The sequence below is a fragment of the Ceratotherium simum genome, chromosome 23, assembly GCF_057802395.1.
Source record: "Ceratotherium simum simum isolate JZ-2026a chromosome 23, ASM5780239v1, whole genome shotgun sequence".
Taxonomy (NCBI): Eukaryota; Metazoa; Chordata; class Mammalia; order Perissodactyla; family Rhinocerotidae; genus Ceratotherium; species Ceratotherium simum.
The window spans coordinates 13,022,510-13,041,946 of record NC_141922.1 but is presented as its reverse complement, the minus strand read 5'-3'; the positions used below and the strand labels follow the sequence as shown (position 1 = coordinate 13,041,946).

General features: G+C 39.5%; 1 protein-coding gene across 1 annotated transcript in view; it reads right to left on the bottom strand.

Annotated features, from left to right (window-relative positions):
* GSDMC (gasdermin C) overlaps positions 1–14,821 on the bottom strand; it is a 36,954-nt gene extending 22,133 nt beyond the window's left edge. The window contains exons 1-4 of the mRNA XM_087447103.1: positions 14,696–14,821; positions 11,925–12,142; positions 11,040–11,223; positions 8,860–9,058 (exon numbers count right to left, since the gene is read on the bottom strand). Coding sequence (XP_087303229.1) covers positions 8,860–9,058; positions 11,040–11,223; positions 11,925–12,142; positions 14,696–14,805 — 711 coding nt within the window. The 5' untranslated portion in view covers positions 14,806–14,821. The remainder of the gene's footprint in view (positions 1–8,859; positions 9,059–11,039; positions 11,224–11,924; positions 12,143–14,695) is intronic.
* Positions 14,822–19,437: the final 4,616 nt, after the last annotated feature.

Below are 19,437 nucleotides of genomic sequence, written 5' to 3'. Positions count from 1 at the left end.
AAGAACAAACAAAGCCCAAAGTCGGCAGAAGGAGGGAAATAATAAAAATTAAAGCAGAAATAAATGAAAATGAAATAGAGACTAAATAAACTATAGAAAGGATCAATGAAACTACTAGCTGGTTCTTTGAGAAGATAAACAAAATTGACAAATGCTTAGACAGACTCACTAAGAAAAAAAGAGAGAAGACTCAAATAAATAAAATTAAAAATTAAAGAGGAGAAATTACAATGGATACCACAGAAATACAAAGGATTATAAGAGAATACTGTGAAAAACTATATGTCAACAAATTGGATAACCTAGAAGCAACAGATAAATTCTTAGACTCATACAACCTCCGAAGCCTGAATCAAGAGAATATGAATAAACAAATAACAAGTAAAGAGATTGAAACAGCAATCAAAAACCTTCCAAAAAATAGAAGTCCAGGGCCAGATGGCTTCTCTGGAGAATTCTACCATTCAAAAGTTTAACACCTATTCTTCTGAAACTATTCAAAAAAATTGAAGACGGAACACTTCCTAACCCAGCCTACGAGGCCAACATCACTCTGATCCCAAAGCCAGACAAGGAAAACTGTCTGGCCAATATTGCTGATGAACATAGATGCAAAAATCCTCAACAAAATATTGTCAAACTGAATACAGCAACACATTAAAAGGATCATATACCACAATCAAGTTAGATTTATTCCAAGGACAAGGGGTGGTTCAAGATCTGCAAATCAATCAATGTGATAGATCACGTTAACAAAATGAAGAATTAAAATAACAAGATCAGCTCAACAGATGCGGAGAAAGCATTTGACAAGATCCAACATCCATTTATGTTAAAAACTCTCAATAAAATGGGTATAGAAGGAAAGTACCTAAACATAATAAAGGCCATATATGACAAACTCACAGCCAACATCATACTCAATGGGGAAAAATTGAAAGCCATGTCTCTGAGAACAGAAACAAGACAAGGGTGCCCACTCTCAACACTCTTATTCAACATAGTACTGGAGGTTTTGGTCTGAGCAATTAGGCAAGAAAAAGAAATAAAAAGAATCCAAATAGGCAATGAAGAAGTGAAACTCTCACTGCTTGAAGACGACATGATTTTATATATGGAAAACCCTAAAGAATCCATTGGAAAACCATTAGAAATAATCAACAACTACAGTCAAGTTGCAAGGTACAAAATCAACTTACAAAAATCAATTACATTTCTATACACTAATAACAAACTAACAGAAAGAGAAGTCAACAATACAGCCCCATTTATGATGGTAACAAAAAGAATAAAATACCTAGGAATAAATTTAACCAAGGAGGTGAAACACCTGTACACTGAAAACTATAAGACATTATTGAAAGAAATCATAGAAGTCATAAAGAAATGGAAAGATAGTCCATGCTCACGGATTGGAAGAATAAACATAGTTAAAATGTTCATATGACCTAAAGCAATCTACAGATTCAATGGAATCCCCATCAGAATCCCAATAACATTCTTCATGAAAATAGAACAAAGAATCCTAAAATTAATGGGGAGCAACAAAAGACCCTGAATAACCAAAGTAATCCTGAGAAAAAAGAACAAAGCTGGAGGCATCACAGTCCCTGACTTCAAAATATAATACAAAGCTATAATAATCAAAACAGCATGGTACTGGTACAAAAACAGACACACAGATCAATGGAACAGAATTGAAAGCTCAGAAATAAAACCACACATCTATGGACAGCTAATCTTCAACAAAGGAGCTAAGAACACACAATGGAGAAAGGAAAGTCTCTTCAATAAATGGTGCTGGGAAAACTGGACAGCCACATGGAAAAGAGTGAAAGTAGACAATTATCTTTTGCCATACACAAAAATTAACTCAAAATGGATCAAAGACCCATTTGAAGACTCTCAGGTAAGACCTGAAACTATAAAACTCCTAGAAGAAAATATAGGCAGTACACTCTTTGTCATCAGTCTTAGAGGGATCTTTTCGAATTCCATGTCTACTTGGACAAGGGAAACAAAAGAAAAAAATAAACAAGTGGAACTTCATCAGACTAAAGAGCTTCTGCAACGCAAGGAAACTGGGATCAAAATAAAAGGACAACCCAGCAGCTGGGAGAGAATATTTGCAAATCATATATCTGACAAGGGGTTAATCTCCATAATATATAAAGAACTTAGACAACTGAACAACCAAAAAACAAGCAACCTGATCAAAAAATGGGCAGAGGATATGAACAGATATTTTTCCAAAGAAGATATACAGATGGCCAACGAGCACATGAAAAGATGCTCAACATCACTAATCATCAGGGAAATGCAAATCAAAACTACATAACATATCACCTTACACCCGTTAGAATGGCTATAATCACCAAGACAAAAAATAACAAATGTTGGAGAGGTTGTGGAGAAAAGGGAACCCTCATATACTGCTGGTGGGAATGCAAACTGGTGCAGCCTTTATGGAAAACAGTGTGGTAATTCCTCAAAAAATTAAAGATAGAAATAGCATATGACCCAGCTGTCCCACTACTGGGTATTTATCCAAAGAACATGAAATCAACAATCCAAAGAGAATTATGCACCCCTATGTTCATTGCAGCATTATTCACTATAGCCAAGTGTCCATCAACTGATGATTGGATGAAGAAGACTTGGTATATATATACAATGGAATACTACTCAGCCATAAAAAAAAGACAAAATCGTCCCATTTGCAACGACATGGTTGGACCTTGAGGGTATTATGCTAAGCGAATTAAGCCAGACAGAGAAAGACAAACACCGTATGATTTCACTCATAAGTGGCAGATGAACTAACACACGGACAGAGAAAACGGTTTGGTAGTTATGGGAGGAAGGGCTTGGGAGGTGGGCATAAGGCGTGTAGGGGTGCATTTTATATGGTGACTGACAAATAACAATGTACAACTGAAATTTCACAATGTTATAAACTATTATGACCTCAATAAAAATATATATATTATCACTTTGAGAGATGAAGTATTTCTTTCCTCCCTGAGTGGTCTTTGTTTCCTCTGGTTTCCAAATTTCAATGTATGGTTTTTGTGTGTGTGTGCTTAAGGCTTTCCTCAAGTGCTTATGATTTTTTAGTTGTGTGGTTTTTATTGACAATGAAGCATTACAAAGAGGATAGATGTTAAGTGTGCGATGGCAGGGTTTGTTGAGTGAGGGGTTTCACTTTGGGGTGATCAGGCAGGGATCAAGCTATTCCTTTGGGGTCCCCAACTGTAGGGATGTTGGGTTTTTTCTTTTGGACTGGTTAATTTTCCAAGGGATTAATCCCTCAATCCTGTGCCTGGGATATGTGTGTTGGGGCTTATAGGAGATGGAGGCAGGATACCCAGAGCTGCATGGGGAAAGAGGGCTCAGTTTCCCCACACAGAAAAAGGATTTTCACTTATTTTCCCTTTTCCAATACGATCACTTACCCCCACCCTTCATTGTAACCAGTGTCTCCAAATCTAGAGCCCACATTGTTCAAATTCTCCAGAGAGTCTTCTAAGGAGTGGGTGGGGGACAAAGGGTGGGTGAGAGTAGTGTCCAGGCTATGCGGAGGTAGGAAAGGGGTCTGGAACTCTAAGTGTTCCTTACTTAGATTTTCAACCACTATTTTTACTTGCAATCCCCCCTGTACCCTTTCTTCAGAGGTAGCTGGCGCCTCCAATTCCTGAGCCTTTCAGGGGTTCTTGTTTCTAGACATCCTTCCCTGATGCATTTGGGGCTCCACTATTCTTGTTTTCCAGGGTCTCTTACCATTTGTCTGCTTTTTAGCAGAATTTTCTGAATTTTGACATCTCTTCTCTGCTGTTGTTTCCACTACTTTTTTTTGTCTTTATGAATTTGTGCCCTGTTCAACAGGCACATGACAATAAGTTATTTGAGGATACAAGTAAGGCTTCACATTTTGCTATAAAAGCAAGATGGATTTCAGTTATACAAAAAAAAAAAAAGTTAAGCTATTTGAATTTTGTAAACTTTTTTTTTACTATGCAGCTCTTCTATTTAATTTTTATTGTGGAAAAAACACACAACATAAAATTTATCATCTTAACCATGTTTAAGTGTACAGTACAGTAGTGTTAACTTAGGCACATTGTTGTGAAAAAGATCTCCAGAAATTTTTCATCTTGCAAAATTGAAACTCTATAACTTTAAGCAATAGCTCCGTTTTTTCTCCCTCTCCCCAGCCCCTGGCAACCATCATTCTACCTTCTGTTCCTAAGAATTTGACTACTTTATATGTCTCATATAAGTGGAATCATGCTGTATTTGTCTTTTTGTGACTGGTTTATTTCACTTAGCATAATGTCCTCAAGGTTCATCCATGTTGTAGCATATGACAGGATTTCCTTCCTTTTTTAAGGTCAATAATATTCCATTGTATGTATATACATTTTCTTTATCCATTCGTACTTTAATGGACATTTAAGTTGCTTCTACCTCTTGGCTATTGTTAATAATGCTACAATTAACATTAATGTGCAACTATCTCTTCATCTTGTTTTCAGTTCCTTTGGATATATACCCAAGAGCAGGATTGCTGGATCATATAGTAATTCTGTTTTTAATTTTTTGAGGAAACTCTATACTATTGTCCACAGCAGCTGCACAATTTTACATTCCAAGCAACAGTACCCAAGAATTTCAACATCTCCACATCCTCACCAACACTTGTGATTTTCTGTTTTCTTGATAGCGGCCATCCAGACAGGTGTGAGGTGATATCATGGTTTTGATTTGCATTTCCCTGATAATTAGTAATGTTGAGCACTTTTTAATATGCTTGTAGGCCATTTGTATAACTTCTTTGGTGAAATGTCTGTTCAAATCCTTTGCCCATTTTTCAATCAGGTCGTTTTGGTTGCTGTTGTTGATTTGTAGTAGTTCTTCATATATTACGGATATTAACCCCTTTTCAGATGTATGGTTTGCAAATATTTTCTCCCATTCCATAGGTTGCTTTTTTCTCTCTGCTGATTGTTTCCTTTGCTGCACAGAAGTATTTAAATTTGATGTAGTCTCATTTGTCTATTTTTGTTTTGTTGCCTGTGCTTTTGGTGTCATATCCAAGATACCGTTGCTGAACACAATGCCATGAAGGTTTCCCCTTCTGTTTTATTCTAGCAATTTTACAGTCTCAGGTCTTACATTTAGGTGTTTAATCCATTTTGAGATGATTTTTGAATATGATGTAAGGTAAGGATCCCCAACTTCATTTTTTTGTATATGGATATAGAGTATTCTCAGGACCATTTGTTGAAAAGACTATTCTTTCCCCATCGTGTGGTCTTGGCATCTTGTCAAAGATAATTTGACCACATATGCAAGAGTTTATTTCTGGGCTCTCTATTCCATTCCATTAGTCTATATGTCTGTCTTTATACCAATACCATACTGTTTTGATTACTGCAGCTTTGTATTATGTTTTGAAGTGGGATGCTGCCAGTTTTGTTCTTTTTTTCAAGATTGTTATGGCTATTTGAGGTCCCTTGAGAGTCTACATGAACTTTAGGATGGTTTTTTTTTTTCTATTTCTGAAAAAAAAAAAAGCCACTGAGATTTGACGGGGATTGCATTGAAATTGTAGATCACTTTGAGTAGTATGGACATTTTAACAATATTAATTCTTTCAATCCATGAACATGGGATGTCTTTCCATTTATTTTGCATCTTCTTTAATTCTTTCAGCAACATTTCCCAATTTTCATTGTACAAGTCTTTCACCTCCTTGGTTAGGTTTATTCTTAAGTCTATTTTTCTTAGGAAAGTAAATAGGATTGTTCTCTCTTTTTTTTTTTTTCCCCCCAAAGCCCCAGTAGATAGTTGTATGTCATAGGTGCACATCCTTCTAGTTGCTGTATGTGGGGCACGGCCTCAGCATGGCCAGAGAAGCAGTGTGTCGGTGCGAGCCCGGGATCCGAACCCAGGCCGCCAGCAGCGGAGCGCTCGCACTTAACCGCTAAGCCATGGGGCCGGCCCTAGGATTGTTCTCTTAATTTCCTTTTTGGATTGTTCATTGGTAGTGTACAGAAACTCAACTAATTTTATATGTTGATTTTGTATCCTGAAACTTTGCTGAATTTGTTTATTAGTTCTAACAGTTTTGTGTTTGTGTGTGTGTGTGCGTGGAATTTTTAGAGGATTCTATATATAAGATTGTGTTATCTGTGAACAGAGATAATTTTACTTCTTCCTTTCCAATTTGGATGCCTGTTATTTCTTTTTCTTGCCTAATTGCTCTGGCTAGGACTTCCAGTAATATGTTGAATAGAAATGGAAAGAGTGGGCATCCTTGTCTTATTCCTGTATTAGAGAAAAAGGTTTCAGGTTTCACCTTTGAGGATGATGTTAGCTGTGGGCTTTTCATATATGGCCTTTATTATCTTAAGGTAATTTCCTTCTATGCCAAGTTTTTGGATGTTTTTATCATGGAAGATTGCTGAATTTTGCCAAAGCCTTTTTGCATCAATTGAGATGGTCATGAGGGTTTTGTCTTCCATTTTGTTAATGTGGTGTATTACAATCACTGATTTTCATATGTTGGCCCATACTTGCATTCCAAGAATAGATCCCATTTGGTCATGGTGTATAATTCTTTTACTGTGCTGTTGAATAGATTTGCTAGTATTTTGTTGAGGATTTTTACATCAATATCAGGGATGTGGGTCTGTAATTTTCTCTTTGTGTAATATCTTTTAGGGGCTTTGGTACCAGGCTAATGCTGGCCTCATAAAGTGAGTTTGGAAGTATTTCCTCCTGTTCAATTTTTTGGAAGAGTTTGAGAAAGATTAGTGTTAATTCTTCTTTAAATGTTTGGTAGAATTCTCCAGTGAAGTCACCTAGTCCTGGGCTTTTCTGTGTTGGGAGACTTTTGATTATTGTCTTACTTAAACAATAATCTAAGATTATTATTAATCTAATCTTACTTAGAACAGACCTTACTAGTTATAGGTCTCTTCATTTTTATTAATTCAAGATTCAGTCTTGGTAGGTTGTATGTTTCTATAAATTTATCCATTTCATCTGGGTTATCCAACTGGTTGGTGTAAAATAGATCAAAAGTGGTCTCTTGTGATCCTTTTTATTTGTAATGTCCCCTCTTTCATTTACAATTTTTGATATTTGAGCCTTCTCTCTTTTTTTCTTAGTCTAACTAAGGAATTGTCAATTTCGTTGATCTTTTCAAAAAAACAACTCAATTTTGTTGATTTTTTCCTATTGTTTTTCTATTCTCTATTGTGTTTATTTCTATGCTAATCATTATTATATGCTTCCTTCTGCTAACTTTGGGTTTAGTTTGTTCTTTTTCTACTTCCTTGAGGTGTAAAGTTAGGTTGTTGATTTGAGATCTTTCTTCTCTTTCAATGTAAACATTTGCTGCTATAAACTTCCCTCTTACAACTGCTTTTGCTGCATAAGTTTTATATGTTGTGTTTTCATTTTCATTTACCTCAAGATATTTTCTGATTTTCCTTGTTATATCTTCTTTGACCTATTAGAGGTTCAAGACTGCATTGTTTAATTTCCACATATTTGTGAATTTTCCAGTTTTCCTTTTGTTATTGATGTCTAGTTTCATTCCATTGTAGTCACAAAAGATATTTGGTGTGACTTCAATCTTCTTAAATTTGGTAAGACTTATTTGAGGCCTAACGTGTGAACTATACTGGAGAACGTTGCATGTGTGCTTGAGTAGAATGTGTATTCTGTTCTGTTAAGTGGAGTGTTCTGTATATGTGTGTTAGTTCCAATTAGTCTATACAGTGTTGTTAGGTCCAATTGATTTACACAGAGTTGTTCAATTTCCCCATTTCTTCATTGATCTTTTGTCTGACTGACCAAAACAATATCGATGCAACCATGAACCAGCGGTGATACACAAACTGTTTAACAACATCACAGTCCTGACATTTAGAACCATACTGGCTGTGAACAGCTGGGATGGCAGCGTTGGACACACAGCTGAGTAGTCACCCTAAGTGAAATGACATAGGGTTTTCTCCCCCTGTTCTTACAAAGCCCAGTCCATCAACACAAGAAAACAGAAACCCAAAGCTGAATATCAGTATATCCTCCCAACTGTAGTAATGTTTTATTCAGTTCAAATTTCTTTATCCATTGGACTTGGAATGAAATAACCTGGGTGGAGTCTGATCCTCCTTCAGGACAAAATCACCACCTTTGGGAAAGTTAGTTCACAGCTAGGCTTTTTTTCTTATTTTCTAAATCTCTTAAGTGAGGACAAATTACACATAAAATATATATTGTGCAAAAGTACATTATAACTCACAAAATATTTGATATATGAATTTCCTTAAATTAATTAAAAGTATTATTATCAGTTATTGTGAGTGAGTTATGTAAATCATATGTGCTTGAAGATATTTAAATCTCACTCTTTAAATCATTCCTGCTCGGGATATCACAGCCTTAAGGGTGCTGTAACTGCTGAGGTTTGGTGTCAGTGGTCCCTCACTTCTTCCAGCCATACATAAAACTGGACACATATATAGTACAGCAGCCTCATCTTTAGATTAGCCAGAATCCATTGCTTACCCAAAGCAAAATGTAATACCACAAAATTAAATCTATTTCCTATTTTACCAATAGTGAGTAATCCCATATATTAATGCACTATCAATGAGGATGTTAGAATATAGTCTCAGGTCAGGAGTCAGGATTCATTGGCAAATGAGAAGTGAGAAATAACGACCCCAACCCTTCCGACATCTGGAAACAGATACTGATTAAGATCCAGACTCCTATGGGCAGTAAGGCTAGGCTGACTATGCTCTTCGTGTTCCCATCCCATAACTTGACTAAAGTATTTCAAGGGATGGAAAATTTTCCCGAAAGAATCACACTGCTGGTATCACACAGCACAGGACTGTTGAGCAGTTCCACAGTCTCTGTCACAACATATAGGTTCACACCTGCTTTCCAGCACTGCTTCAGAAATGGTGGCTCTGGAGCCAACACTTTCCTGGGGATGTAAGGGAGGAGAAGGGTCAGAGTGGGAAGGGATGCCTTCCTGGGTTACTCTGGGTTACTCTTCTCCTCAGGACCTGGAAGGCATGCAGAGCTGGTGGACTTTGACAGGTGATCCTTCAATGGGTACAAAGATATTGGTTTATAGGTTAAGTTACCTAGGGCAACAGAACATCTCTGATATGCACAGTGGAGGAGCCCCCATACTCTGATGGGGGTACAGGCATGAGAGTATGCATGCCATATTGTGAAAGGCATCTGCATTTTCCATAATCCTATTGGGCCTGTTAGGGGCTGGCTTATAGGTTTCCAGCACTACGGCTTCTCACCAGAAGAGGCTAGAAGTAGACAAGTCCACATGGTTGAGAACTGGCCTCAGGAGATCCTACCGTCAAAGCCGGGGAAACCCACATCCATCATTGTCCAGAGGCACAATCAGGGTGGGATGTGGAGCAGACGAAGCAGGGAGGATTCTGGATGATTTTTCACAACCAGTCCAGATTTTATAGACTCACTGTTCTTGGTAGGTGGTTGGTAGGACTGACTTGAAGAGATAAATGTGGGTGGGGGATGTGAGAGATTTGAAGGACTGAAGACAAATTTCATGTCCATTTCAGTCTGAGACTCAACTCTGATTCTACTCAAGGCCCCACTGGGGTTGGTGCCCTGGATGACAGCTGTGTGGAATACTGAGAGACCTTTAACTTGTTTTTCAGTGGAGGAGGTCAATGAGCATCCAGTGCTGGGTTTTCCCATTGCCTTTTGGGGGAAATTCGAGCCCCTTATGTGGCTCTAAGGTGCTATGTCATCTGACATCTACTTACCTCCAAGCCCCATTTTATATCACCTTCATCCTAGTTGGCTAAGCTTCAGCCTTGCTGGCCTCTCCCTAAACGTTGAAAACATCCAGGTCTGTCCTGTCCCATGGCCTTCAAATCCCTCATCTGGACCCCTTTCCTCCTGCTCTTGCTTGCTTCCTTCATTCTTAGGTCTGAGCTCAACTGTTAGCTCCACAAAAAGACCTAAATAGGCTCCCTTCCCTCCAGCCAGTCTCTTTCACCAACGCCTACTGTTATCTTCAGAGCTCCCGTCGCAATCTGTAACTACCTTCAGGTGAAATACCTTACGTGCTCAGCATCCCATTTATTAAAAGTATCTAATTGCCTTTCTTTTCACATTTAAAATTTTGACCTCAGGCTTATTTATTTCTCTTGGTGCTAGATAATAAAATGTATCCCAGAAATTGCAGCCTCTTTAACTACTGGAAGAAATTTCTAGGACAAAATGTTTTTTCTTTAATTGCTTCCATAGAAATCCAAATACTCTTTTGCACCATAAACAGTCTTTGCAAATGTTAGTTCTAATGAGTCTTACAAGACACTGGGAATACAGAAATTGTGCAATGCCCTGTCAAAGCAACTTTTAGTCTGTAAGCAGTCCATAATTTTAACTAATTGCTTACTTTAATAATTCTTTGCATTGATAGAAACACTATTTAAATCGACATCTCTGTATCAAAAAGGCATAAAGTCTTAAGAAGTTCTTTGTTAAGCCCTCAGAGGATTATTGAAGATCTTCTTTTCCCACATGCACAGAGTTAAATTAAATCCTAGGACACTGATGCATACTTTATTTAAACCAAGAGTTTCAGAGTCTTTGTCTCTCTTAAATTAATACTTTGTTAAGTTACTTTTTTATAACTTATTTCCTCACTCATTGCATGTCCCCTACCCCACTAAATATAATATGCTGTAGGACAGGGATTTTGATCAGTCTTGATATTATTCTCAGCACAAAATAGCACTGTAATGGGTAATTACCATTTTAGTAAATACTTATCACATAGCTGATAACTATTAGTTGAATGAATAAATAAATGAATACCCCTAGAAGAGCATAATCTGGGATGTCATTTTCTTCATTCTGAGCCTCAGCAACGAAACCTGCTGGACATCTCTTTGCCCAAGAGGAGAGCTCTTTCTGAGGCTCTGCTGGCCTGCCCCCTTCCCCTCCCATGGTCTCACCTCTGTTGAAGGTCTGTCCAGGTCTGGAACGGCATGGTAACAATCTGATACTGGAGGGAGTCTTCGCTGGACTCAGTAGCCTCCCCTGACAAGCTCACTCTTACCCCAGCATTCACACTCACATCAGCCTTCTGCTTCTGGACCAGAGTGTCATGGAAGAGGAATGATCCTGCCACAGTGGTTTCTAGAGACAGAAAAGGTGGCCTTAGGTTTAGCCAAGAATTCAATCTGGAACAGCCAGAAAATGGAATGGAAGTGGAATGACTGAGTTCTATTTTGCCCCAACTCTCCTACCCATTTAAATCTCTCAGTCGAAAAGCTAACTAATTAATTGATATTTTAAGTGTAAATTACTGCTGAGGACAAATGTTTGAACCCACCCGGGGGTTAGAGAGCAGGGATATGTCCCATCCCTAAGAAATGGTGATGTTGCTTGTACACTGGTCCAGGAGACCCATGGCGTCATCTTTCCAGGCACAGGGTCTCCTGCAGCAGGCACAGCATCCAGCCCCAGGAGGGAGCACAATGGGGCAGGAAATGTTTGGGATTTGAAGCCAGACAGACTTGGGTTTGGATCCTAGTTCTACCAGTTCCCAGGTATGTAACATGGGACAAATTATTTTATAAGTTTCAATTTACTGTTATGTAAACTGGAGATAATATTCCTACCTCAAGAGGCTGCTGTAAGTATTAAATGAACTAATGTATGCTTGGGTGAATAATTAGTAAATTCTCAATCTTCGTTCCTTGCCCCTTGCCTGTAGGCAAAGCTCATCCTGAGATCTACCTGTGTGGGTATCTCAGAATTTCTTGTATGCTGCACCACCTCTACCTGAGCACCGTTATTTTTCACTCCTTGTCTCCTATGCCCATGGCTGACAGTACCTGGGACTGAAGAACTTGGTTCGAGGATGTGCATGAGGGAGATGTCAGCTAGAACTTCAGGTTGCTCCCAGAACTTTGAGCGAGTCTTCTTCTTCAGAAATAAAGAAAACTGATGCATTTTGGTGGCACTCAAGAAGTCTTTGACAGGCCTTAGTTCTTTGTCTCCAATCTCTTTGACCATATTCTTGCTAGTTCTCTCAAACATGGAGGGCATGTTGCTAGGAACAGATAGATGGGGAGTACAAAGATCAGTTGGGTCTTATAGATGAGATTTAAAGGGTTTTACGTGTCATTCAGAGAGAGTTGACAGTGTTTTGAATACTTCATAGAAAGGAGTATTTGTCATATCTACACAGTGAGGTAGGACACATATACAAATCATGCCCATATTAGAAGCTGGAAAGGCCCTAAGTTTTACTTAAACAACTATCTAGTGGGATGATCTTTAGTGAACAGTGATGAGATACCTAGACTGGGTGTCCCTGCCAGGTCAGAGGGACCAGTGAGCACTTGGTTAATTTGTTGGAAGTGACAAAGAAGAGACGAATTCCCCTCCAAAAATTAAACATATGCACTTTCTTATGCCATGGTAGATAAAGTCAAGCTGGCCAATTTAAGATTTTTAATCACCCACTAGAGAACTGCTTTTTACATGTATGTGAATTGCCTATGTTCAATGTGTAAAATCGATGCCCTTCAAGATTTATACTATCTTGCTGTGACTGAAATAGAACAAGAGTGAAGCCTTCCTGACAATGGACATAAGACAGTTAAATAAAAAACCCAGAAGCCTCTATTGTTGTGCTAAGTGGATCATGATTCATTAGAAAATATAAAGTGAATCACCTCTCCTGTGTGTCAAGAGCCTGGTATAAGTAGTCATCAACCTGGATGATGCTCTCATGCTGCTTTTAAATACTTGCAATTTCAGAGAAAGACATCAGCACGATGGCAGAACAAAGTTTTTCAGCCCTCATCTCTTCACAGAAACACCAATTTTGACAACCACCATGGACAAGAGTAAATTTGTGGGAGCCCAGAGTCAAGCAAATAGGTCCCAGCACCCCACTGGAGGAAAACATCCAAGAATAGATACATTGAAGAGTGGAAAAAGAACAGTTCCACTTTACCCACATCACCTTTCCTCCAAGACAGCACAAGTCAATGTCGAGGGACACTCAATTGGGCCAAAGGACTAACCCCTTGGCCCATGATTTCTCCCACATGGGAAAGTGAGAGCATAGCGAGCACCTGGCTTCCCCAGCCATGCAAGTTGCTTCTCAAGAGGCCCACTTCTTTTTTGTCCCACCCAAAACACTAAGGAGGACTGGCGTGGCTGAATACTCTGAGGAAAACTAGAGCAGGGAAAGGGGGCAGGAGCTCACAGCAACCAGGGAGCAAACCTCAACAAAGCGTCACAGATTCTACTGATTGCCTCATGGACTCCACCAACAGGCCTGCCCATGAACACCATAAGACACACCAACTGTGGAATCCCCAACTAACTCGCAGTACTCCACATGCCCCTCCTCCCCCATTGATGGTTCCCCACATGTGCTCCTGCAGACAATGTGCACAAACCTCTGCAGATTGTACACACAAGTACATGCAGACTACTGGCTCAACTCAAGTGTGTATAACCTTGAACACTACAGGGCACTGCCCTAGTCTCTCAGCCACTAGCCTGGATTTTTTTGAATTGAGAGAAGGCATACAATCCTAAGGCTTCCTCTACAAGAGGGAATAAGAGGAGTGCACCTACAGAAAAGGTCTGAGAGATCCCCAGAATACCTAGCCAGGCTGACTGGTGAAAGACCTTTCTCTCCCAAAGTCTTATTAAAGATTTATGAGGTGACTCTTCTTCAAATGTGAAGAAGCAGCCCAAGACTTCAAGGATCATGTAAAATCAAGAAAATGACATCAACAAAGGAATACAATAAGTTTCCAGTAACCAATCCCAGAGAAATGGATATCTATGAATTGCCTGACAAAGAATTTGAAATAATTATTTTAAGAAGCTCAATGAGCTACAAGATAATAAGATAGACAAATTAAATTAGGAAAACAATACATAAATAAAACTATAACTTCAACAAAGAGATAGAAATCATAAAAAGGAACCAAAGAGAAATTCTGGAGCTGAAGAATACAATGAATGAAATGAAAAATGCAATAGAGAGCTTCAACAGCAGACTCAAGAAAGCAGAAGAAAGAATCTGTGAACTCAAAGAGAGGTCATTTAAAATTACCCAGTCAGGGGGAGGAAGTCAAGATGGCAGTGTAGGCAGACTCTGAACTCACCTCCTCCCACAGACACAGACAATTTACAACTACTCGTGGAAAAATTACCCCTGAGACAGAATTGAAAACTGGATAAGAGGAACTCCTGCAACAACGGACAATCCTAACTGAGTTAGAAGAAGCAGAAAGTCCCTTCTGGAGAGGAAAAATGCTGCCTTCACAAGCCACAGCGCCTCATGGCCGCCCGGGAGCAGCCCACAGGTACACAGCCCTCCCTGGAGGAGCGGGGCCCTAAGCCGAGGAGCGCCCCGGCTGTGAGCATTTTGTGGACCCAGCACAATGCAGACAAGCGGCATAATATCTGACTTTGCCTGCTACTAAAACGTTGGGGAGTACCCCCAGAAAAGCTGGTTCACAAAGAAAGTAAAACCGGCTCTTAAAGGGCCCATGCGCAAACTCACCCGTTTCAGAAAGCATCCTAAAATCACCAGAAAGAAAGGTGCACAGTGCTTTGGTGAAAAGAGACTCACCTGATAGGCCCTGAGTGCATCTCGGTGAGAGGTGAGATCTCTCCAGGGACTGGGACATTGGCGGCGGCCATTGTTGTGGCCTGGTGTGGGCGTGCTGACACAGACTTCATTGGAGTTCTCCCTGAGGCCTGCTTGCCCAGGGTCTGCCCCACCCGCTAGAGCACCTATTTAATCCAGCTCAGCCAGGGCAGGCAGCCCACCCTAGAGACTGGCCCCACCCAGCAACAAGCCCTCAGGCAACTTGTGGGCCTGCATAGATTGGTGACTGGATTCTCTGCAGCCTGGCAACTGAGCCGACTTCAGTGGGGCAGGGCGTGCACAAGGAGCTGGTGGAGAGTGTGGGGCGGTGGTGGAGTGTGTGGGGCTCCCACCGTGGAGAGATGGTCCACTTCGGGAGGTCGGGGTGCGCACATGGGGCAGGACTGTGTTGACTGTGTGTGTGGACCTGTGGGTGGCAGGGCTTGTCAACTGCAGAAGACATGTGCTTCTCAAAGACCCACATAGGGGGTTTGCCCCACCTTCCAAAGCCTGAAACAATTGGGTGCTCCCATGCCTGAGGCCAGCCCCACCCAGCTGCAATCCTCAGAGAGCTGACAAGAGACCTAAAGGCTGGAGGCTTATAGCAATTGTAAGGCCCTGAGCCTAACAACCTGCCACGCTGGGTGCCTACTCACTTAAAAGAAATACTGTGACACAAATGTGGTATTAGAACTAGCAGCCAACTGTGCTGGGGTTCCCGACACCTGATAAAGAGACTGAAGGGCCCACAACAACTACAAGCAGCTGAGCATTACAACAGCTGGCCAGGAGCATAACTCGGCCTCCCTAGATGCCTACAGGCAGAGCAAACAGGCCACAACAGAAGGACAGACATAGCCCACATAGGGGTCACCCCCGGAACATTGAGAACTGAGGGAAGCACACTGCAGGCCCCAGAAGGCATCACTTACATAAGGTCACCTATCCAAGACCAGGAGATGTAGCTGACCTACCTAATACATAGACACAAGCACAGGGAAAGAGGCAAAATGAGGAGGCAAAGGAATACATTCCAAGTAAGGGAACAGGACAAAACCCCAGGAAAGGAACTAAGTGAAACAGAAATGAGCAACCTACCTGACAGAGAGTTCAAACAAAGAGTGTTAAGGATGCTCACTGATCTGGAGAGAAGAATAGACGAACTCAGTGAGAATATCAACAAAGAAATGGAAGATATAAAAAAGAACCAATCAGAAATGAAGAATACAATACTGGAAATGAGAAATTCACTAGAGGGACTCAAAAGCAGAGTAGAGGATACAGAAGAATGGATCTGTGTGCTGGATGAAAGACTGGAGGAAATTACACAAGCTGAACAGGTAAAAGAGTAAAGAATTAAAGAGTGAGGACAGTCTAAGGGAACTCTGGGACAACATCCATCTCACTAACATCCATGTTATAGGTGTCCCAGAAGGAGAAGAGCAAGACAAAGGGGCAGAGAATCTATTTCAAGAAATAATAGATGAAAACTTCCCTAACCTAAGGAAGGAAACAGACATCCAGGTACAGGAAGTACAGAGAGCGCCAAACAAGATAAACCCAGAGAGGCCCACACCAAGACACATCATAATCAAAATGTCCGGAATTAAAGATAAAGAGAGAATCCTAAAAGCCGCAAAAGAACGTCAAGTTACATACAAAGGAAACCCCATAAGGCTATCAGCTGACTTCTCAGCAGAAACCTTACAGGCTAGAAGAGAGTGGCATGATATATTTAAAGTGCTAAAAGGAAAAAACTTACAGCCAAGAATACTCTACCCAGCAAGGTTATCATTCAAAATGGAAGGAGAGATCAAAAATTTCCCAGACAAGCAAAAATTAAAGGAGTTTGTCACCAAGAAACCAGTGCTACAAGAAATGTTAAAGGGACTGATTTAAGGGGAAAAGCGAAGACCACAAATAGTAAAAATTATCTATTTCCATGATAAGAGGGTAATGGATACAAATGCACAAAAAAGAGGTTAGATATAATATCAAAAACATAAAAGGAGGGAGGAGGAGAGTTAAAGAGTAGAGCTTTCAGACAGAGGTCAAATTAAAGAGACCATCAATTCTGTATAGAAGAAGAAAGGAACAGAGAAGGACTACTAAAACACTGAGAAAAAAAAGTTTAAAAATGGCAGTAAGTACATACTTATCAATAGCTACTTTAAACGTCAATGGACTAAATGCTCCAATTAAAAGGCATAGGGTGGCTGATTGGATAAAAAAATAAGACCCATATATATGCTGCATACAAGAGACACACTTCAGACCTAAAGACACTCACAAACTGAAAGTGAAGGGATGGAAAAAGATACTCCAGGGGCCGGCCCGTGGCGTAGCGGTTAAGTGTGTGCGCTCTGCTACTGGCGGCCCGGGGTTCGGATCCTGGGCGCTCACTGACGCACCGCTTCTCCGGCCATGCTGAGGCCGCGTCCCACATACAGCAACTAGAAAGATGTGCAGCTATGACATACAACTATCTACTGGGGCTTTGGGGGGAAAAATAAAAATAAAATAACATCGTTTAAAAAAAAAAAAAAGATACTCCACGCAAATGGCAATGAAAAGAAAGCTGGAGTAGCAGTACTCATATCAGACAAAATAGACTTTAAAACAAAAACGGTAAAAAGAGACAAAGAAGGACATTACATAATGATCAAGGGAACAATCCAACAAGAGGATATAACACTTGTAAATAAATATCTACGCATCCAATGTAGGTGCACCTAAATATACAAAGCAATTATTAACAGACATAAAAACAGAAATAGACAGTAACACAATAATAGTAGGGGACTTTAACAATCCACTTACACCAACGGATAGATCATCCAAACAGAATATCAATAAGGAAACATTGGCCTTAAATGACACACTAGAACAGATGGACCTAGTAGATATATACAGAACATTCCATCCAAAAACTGAAGAATACACGTTCTTTTCAAATGCACATGGAACATTCTCCAGGATTGATCACATATTAGGCCACAAAACAAGTCTCCATAAATTTAAGAAGATTGATATAATACCAAGCATCTTTTCTGACCACAACGGTATGAAACTAGAAATCAACTATAGGAAGAAAATCAGAAAAACCACAAATACGTGGAGATTAAACAAAATGCTACTGAACAACGACTGGGTCAACAAAGAAATCAAAGAAGAAATCAAAAAATACCTGGAAACAAATGAAAATAAAAATACGACACACCAGAATATATGGGATACAGCAAAAGCGGTTCTAAGAAGGAAGTTTATAGCAATACAGACCTATCTCAACAAACAAGAAAAATCTCACATAAACAATCTAACAATGCACCCAAAGGAACTGGAAAAAGAAGAACAAACCAAGCCCAAAATCAGTAGAAGAAGGGAAATAATAAAAATCCGAGCAGAAATAAATGAAATAGAGACCGAAAAAATTAATAAAACCAAGAGCTGGTTCTTTGAAAAGATAAACAAAATTGACAAACCTTTAGCTAGACTCACCAAGAAAAAAAGAGAGAAGGCACAAATAAGTAAAATCAGAAATGAAAGAGGAGAAATTACAACAGACACCTCAGAAATACAAAAGATTATAAGTGACTACTATGAAAAGCTATATGCCAACCACTTCGACAATCTGGAAGAAATGGATAAATTCTTAGAATCATACAACCTTCCAAAACTGGATCAAGAAGAAGTAGAGAATTTGAATAGACCAATCACCAGTAAGGAGATCAAAACAGTAATCAAAAACCTCCCCAAAAATAAAAGCCCAGGACCAGATGGCTTCCCTGGTGAATTCTACCAAACATTCAAAGAAGACTTAATACCTATCCTTTTCAAACTCTTCCAAAAAATTGAGGAGGGGGGAAGCTCCCTAACTCATTCTACAAAGCCGACACTATCCTGATACCAAAACCAGACAAAGACAACACAAAAAAAGAAAATTACAGGCCAATATCGCTAATGAACATCGATGCAAAAATCCTCGACAAAATAACGTATTGTTGTATGCAAATCGCATACAACAATACGTTAAAAAGATTATACACCATGATCAAGTAGGATTTATTCCAGGTATGCAGGGATGGTTTAACATTCGCAAATCAATCAACGTGATACATCACATTAATAAAATGAAGAATAAAAATCACATGATCATCTCAATAGATGCAGAGAAAGCATTTGACAAGATACAGCATCCATTTACGATAAAAACTCTGAATAAAATGGCTATAGAAGGAAAGTACTTCAACATAATAAAGACCATATATGAGAAACCCACAGCTAATATCATCCTCAATGGTGAAAAACTGAAAGCTATCCCTCTAAGAACAGGAACCAGACAAGGATGCCCACTGTCACCACTCCTATTTAACATAGTACTGGAAGTCCTAACCAGAGCAATCAGGCAAGAGCAAGAAATAAAAGGGATCCAAATTGGAAAGGAAGAAGTGAAACTCTCACTATTTGCAGATGACATGATTTTCTATATAGAAAACCCTAAAGAATCGACCAGAAAACTTTTACAAGTAATAAACGAATATGGTAAAGTTGCAGGATACAAAATCAACATACAAAAATCAGTTGCATTTCTATACACTAACAACGAAGTAGCAGAAAGAGAAATTAAGAATACCATCCCATTTACAATTGCAACAAAAAGAATAAAATACCTAGGAATAAACTTAACCAAAGAGGTGAAAGAGCTGTACATGGAAAACTATAAA